The sequence below is a fragment of the Prionailurus viverrinus genome, chromosome D4 (assembly GCF_022837055.1).
Source record: "Prionailurus viverrinus isolate Anna chromosome D4, UM_Priviv_1.0, whole genome shotgun sequence".
Taxonomy (NCBI): Eukaryota; Metazoa; Chordata; class Mammalia; order Carnivora; family Felidae; genus Prionailurus; species Prionailurus viverrinus.
In genome coordinates, this window is record NC_062573.1 from 30,205,329 (window position 1) to 30,210,596 (window position 5,268).

Here is a 5,268-nt window from a genome sequence, read left to right on the forward strand (position 1 = left end):
TCCTCATTTTACGGATTTCCAAGGAGAGAGGTTCCACGGTATCCCCTCTCACTGTCCCCAACCCCAAAGAGAAGTTCAGTAGAGACTGCTGTTCTCTTTCCTCTCTCCTGTGAGAAAGCCCACCAGAAGTCCTAATCTCTGCAGGCAGTGTTGGCATTTTATAGGCAATACTCCATGAAAGGAACCTCTGCCACCACCCAGAATCTGGGAAAGAGCAGACTCTTTCAAGTGCAATTGCAAATAGCACAGACGTACCTTTGGGAGTGTCCATGACAAAGGACCTGAGATCTGATCACAGGGGCTTATGTTCAGGGAAATCTAAGTACACACGTGGAAATACTGATAATCACCATCTCCTGTATGTGTCGTGAGCCACATATAATAAACACAGGGGACTGGGGGTTGAGGAAGCAGCACAGGGCAAGTATGCCCTAGGGGCCATGATACTGGAAGGTGACTTTCACAAAGTAGCATTTCACCATCCCTAGTCTCATGCTTGTAGCCTGGGGTTAAAATCACTACCTTGGAAGGTCAGCCTTGGAAGGACCTCAAGGCCATCCAGTCCCAAATTAACGCACGGCTGGGGAGAGAGACAGCAAGGCCCAGAGAAAAGACCTGGGAGGGGCTGCTTCTCCAACAGCCAGACCACTGTCCCTCCCACTGTCGTGTTTTGTCATTAGTTCATCTGGGTTTTGTTTGTTTACTTGTTTGCTTGCCCATTTGTTGTTTTGTTTGCTTGTTGGTGTTTCAATATATGCCTGGCATCATCCCACAAAGGACTGAGCCCCAAACTACACCCAAGGCCAAACGGGTGAGAAAATGGGGCAAAGGAAAACTAAAAGAAAAATTGTAAGATTACAAAGCCAAAGAGGAGTAAGATTCACCTCAAAGGGCAGACCATCAGCAGGACTTCTCAGGTGCAGAGTTGAGACATGACACAAACATATCAGGGACAGATGTGAATCTAGGACAAAAACTCAGATGTACAGGAATATTCTTGTATTCATTTTCTTTAATCAGATTTAGTCTGACATTGAGCCTCCACTTGGCCAGGCTGGGAATATTCTGCTTCACCATTCAATAAGAGGCATTCTACCCTCCTAGGGGTTTCCCAGAATAAGCCTCACGCAGGGCCCAGAAAATGGTGGACATTTGTCAGCTGCTCTTCCAGGGTCCATTGCCCCTCTACCACTTTCTTAACAACTCCAGATTTTCCTTTGTGTAGCAGCCATAGACTTAGGTTAGACTGACCCCACCTTCTGTTTCAGAGCAGGGGCTGCTGGTCTAAGTTAATCTGCATAATCTTATCTCACCTGCCACTGTGATTGGTTTGCAGTTTGCATCCATCGGTTGGGTCAGAGCAAACTTCAGGACACTCGTTCTCAGGTTGTAGGCACCAGTGGTTTCTATCCCATAAATGAATGTGGAAAATGCAGGTCCAGGACTACAGCAGCCATCTTGTGACCATGAGAAGAGTCAGCCTGAGAACAAAGCTGACACATGGAAGAGTGAAGAGTCAAGAGAATCTCAGAGCAAAGGAGCTAGAGCCTGATTAACTTTGCCTGAGGTTGGCCCTACTTTTGGATAAATCCACATTAGTCTTAAACCAGGGTGAGTAGAATTCTGTCTTCTGTGCAGTTGAAGATCTCCCACCTAAAATGACCTCCAACCTCCATGCTGTTAGGGCTGCAACCCAAAGAGTCCAAACCTGTAGCTCCACAGCCCGTCATACCTGTGCCATAACCAATGTAGAGCAACTCTTACTAATGGCTGATGATAGCCATGCAACTGAGGATTACTATAACGCTTTGCTTTCCCCAAAACATTTTTTGGACCTCCTTATTGTCTGGGCACCCCCATGGTGTTTGATGCTGTGAGTCATATAGTGACTCCCAGTCACATGGCTGTGACTCCCAGCCATGCAGGACTGTACCAGTGTGTGATTAGACCTGGGGTATGGGTAGCGGAGTGCAGACATCTCTCTGTGCTTCCTCAGAGTGTTCCATACTGAAGGTAAGAGCCCTCTTTTACTGGGGCCAAGACTTATGGTGAATTCTTGCCAATGGTGCTATCAGTCAATGGTACAAATTTTATTTTTCATGTTATTCTTACTGAACACAGGCCTCTAGGATAATATCAAAACATGTACAGTGATGAACAATTCTACGTAGGGCCTCACAGCATATTCCAAGAGCCCAGTTCTACTAAAACCAGATTCTGTGTCTATCTCTTAATCTTGCACACACCGATGAGGCTTCACAGATATGCACCAGCTTCTGGTGGCAGAGAATCTAAGATTTCACTAGCATAAAACAGCTCTGATATGTCACTGTGGTTGTGCACAAAGCCAAAAACTAGCCAACATTTCTAGAACTGTGAAGGTTCTTTCCTTCCAGGTTCATAGATAGAAGCTTCCATTAGTCAATGGAACGATGGGTGGGTGGGTGAGTAGATAGAGAACGAGTTTACTTTTTTGCCTTAGTCACATGGTCTACAACATGGACCTTACAAAACTCCTTTCTCTACTTTGGGTTACCATTTTCCCATGAACACAATGAGGAGTTTGGAGGTCTTGCATTCTGACAGTCTGGAATTCTTTGATAGTCACTCAATCAGGTATTATTGATGTACCAGGTTCTTCACGGCAGCCTTCACATCCTTGTTCCTTAGGCTGTAGATGATGGGGTTGAGCATGGGGGTCACCACCCCATAGAAAAGGGAGGTGAGCTTATCTGAAAGGTCCTGCTTATCTTCCCCCAGGGGGTCCTTGGATTTAGGCTTCCCATACATGAAGAGGATGGTTCCATAGAAGACGACCACAACTGTGAGGTGGGCAGAGCAGGTGGAGAAGGCCTTTTTCTTCCCCTCAGCTGAGGGGATCCTCAGGATGGTAGCAATGATGAATACATAAGAGACAAAAATGAACAGAACTGGGACCCCCAGGAAAATCACATTAGCCACAACCATGCTGATCACATTCATAGAAATGTCAGCACAGGCCAACTTCAGGACAGCCAGGATCTCACAGGTGAAGTGATTGATGACATTGTCCCCACAGAAGGGCAGCCTCATAGCCTGGGATGTCTGAACTACAGAGTTGGTGATACCAGCTGCCCAGGAGCCAGCAGCCATGGGTATGTATATAGCCTTGTTCATGACCATAGAGTATCTCAGGGGGTTACAGATGGCCACATAGCGATCAAATGACATCATGCCCAGAAGCACACACTCTGTAGCTCCCATGGCAAAGGAGAGAAACATCTGCCCAAAACAGGCTGAGAAAGAGATGGTTTTCCTGGGGGTCAGGAAGCTGTCGAGAATGAGGGGGACAGAGGAGGTTGTGTAGCAGATGTCCAGGAAGGAGAGGTTCCCCAGGAAGAAGTACATGGGTGTGTGCAGGTGGGAGTCAAGGATGGTCACCAGGATGAGGACCCCATTGCCCAGCAGGATCACCAGGTACATCAGTAGAATGAGCACAAAGAATGTTTTCTCCAGCCTTGGATGGGCTGAGAGTCCCAGGAGAATGAACCCCACCACAGGGGAGGTCTGATTGAACCTGTCCATCGTACATCTCCTCTGTCACCTGCAGGAACTCTCTGAAGTCAATTTCAGCTCTCTCTGACTCCAAAAGCGTCTGGGCAGCAGGGCAAAAATCCCAACCCTGCTGATCAACTGGAAAATAGCTCTGACAATTTGGTCATCTTCATAGAATTCTAGGAAAAACGTAGTAGAGAAGAGTATTTAACTTCTGCTTCTAGTAAGAATGAAGAGATAATTTGGACTACCTCTCCTGCATATGACAATTAAAAAAAAAAAGCTAGGGGCACCTGGTGACTCAGTCAGTTAAGCATCCAACTCTTGATTTTGGCTCAGGTCGTGATCTCAAATTTAATTCATGGGATCAAGCCCTTCATCGGGCTCTGCACTGACAGTGCCGAGCCTGCTTGGGACTCTCCCTCTGCCCCTCTCCAGCTCACACACACGTGCTCTCTCTCAAAATAAGTAAATAAACTTAAAAAAAAAACTAGACAACTATATAAAACACTGTGTTAAGCATGAGCGAGGTTGTAAAACAACAAAGAGCCACAGGGTCATGATTCTGGGAAAGAACAGGGATTCAGAGAAGTCCAGCATTTGAAGCTATGTTTCAGCCGAGGCATGTGCAGCATCTAGAGGTGGCTACTGAGAGGCTAAGAAGCACTACTTCCAGCCTCCTGAAGGAGGGGACCAGGTTTTGAAGTCCGCGGCTCACCGTGAAGGGCCTCTACCGAAACCTCCTCCCATTGGAGGGCCAAAGGGCAGGACCACAGGAGTAAAAGAATCAGAGGGAAGCATTTGTTTACAGGTGCTCTAGCTCAGCTTCAAATCTTCCCCAAAAATTGGATCTTCCCTGAAATTGGATCGAGGTGGTCCCAGATTCTTGGTGCTTCCAAATATCAGAAGCAAATATAAATGCAGGCTGAAGGGAAGTAACATCACCCCAGTCTTCTGAATCACTCCCACAAAGAATTTTGCAAATACAACATCTGGCACACATTAAAAAAAAAAGAAGAAGAAGAAGAAGAAGGCATGCAGGAGACAAGACAACATAAATTAAAACCAACAGGAAAAAACCAGGAAATCGAGCATCCCTCTTCCTGGGGCAAATGAGAGCCACCAGCTCCTCTGCCCTGCTGTCACCTTTTGAGAGGATTAGCTCAGACCACAGTGCCACGGTCTTAACATCTTGTCGATCCTTTTGTACATTTGGGGCAGCAAATGGGCCCCTTGCACGCAGTGGCCACACTGATGGAGAGTTCAGACTGCATATCCCTTCTTTTCTTCATTCTCCAGCTGTCTGCACCAGAGGCACTGGCTTCTCCCTGAGACTGTTCACAAAGCCCCACATCCCACTCTGTCAGCTCTTCTTTCTGGAAAGCTTGACTCTCTCCTCAGACTTCTGAGAGCTCCCCAAGCTGGGATTTATTCTGAACCAATTAAAAAAAAAACTCACTTGTAGGCAACACTGAGGGTGTTGGGCATTCAGTTTTATGTGCTCCATATCTAAAATATTCATGAACTTCCCAGGCATCCATCTTGCCAAGTTCTCTCAGCAATCGAGGCCCTTCCTTGATTATGCAGGGGCACATCTACCTGGGGAGCTCAGAGACACTCCTCCAGTGGTTCTTAACATTGTAGCTGTGACCGAATAAGTGCCATCAAAATTCAGTTCAGGCTGACACATTTACTGAGCACCTGCTTTGGGGGCAGGCATAATCCTAGGTGGTG

At 46.8% G+C, this 5,268-nt stretch overlaps 1 protein-coding gene across 2 annotated transcripts; it reads right to left on the bottom strand.

Moving 5' to 3' along the window:
• Nucleotides 1-2,619: 2,619 nt before the first annotated feature.
• Nucleotides 2,620-5,041, bottom strand: LOC125150398 (olfactory receptor 13C7-like). Of its 2 annotated transcripts, XM_047830281.1 has the most exons (2): nt 5,021-5,041; nt 2,620-3,546 (listed from the first exon to the last, which is right to left on the bottom strand). In XM_047830281.1, the coding sequence occupies exons 1-2, from the start codon at nt 5,039-5,041 to the stop codon at nt 2,620-2,622; spliced, it is 948 nt and encodes a 315-aa protein (XP_047686237.1). The 2 variants fall into 2 exon arrangements, with proteins under 2 accessions (XP_047686237.1, XP_047686238.1); XM_047830282.1 differs by lacking the exon at nt 5,021-5,041 and having other exon boundaries at nt 2,620-3,570.
• Nucleotides 5,042-5,268: the final 227 nt, after the last annotated feature.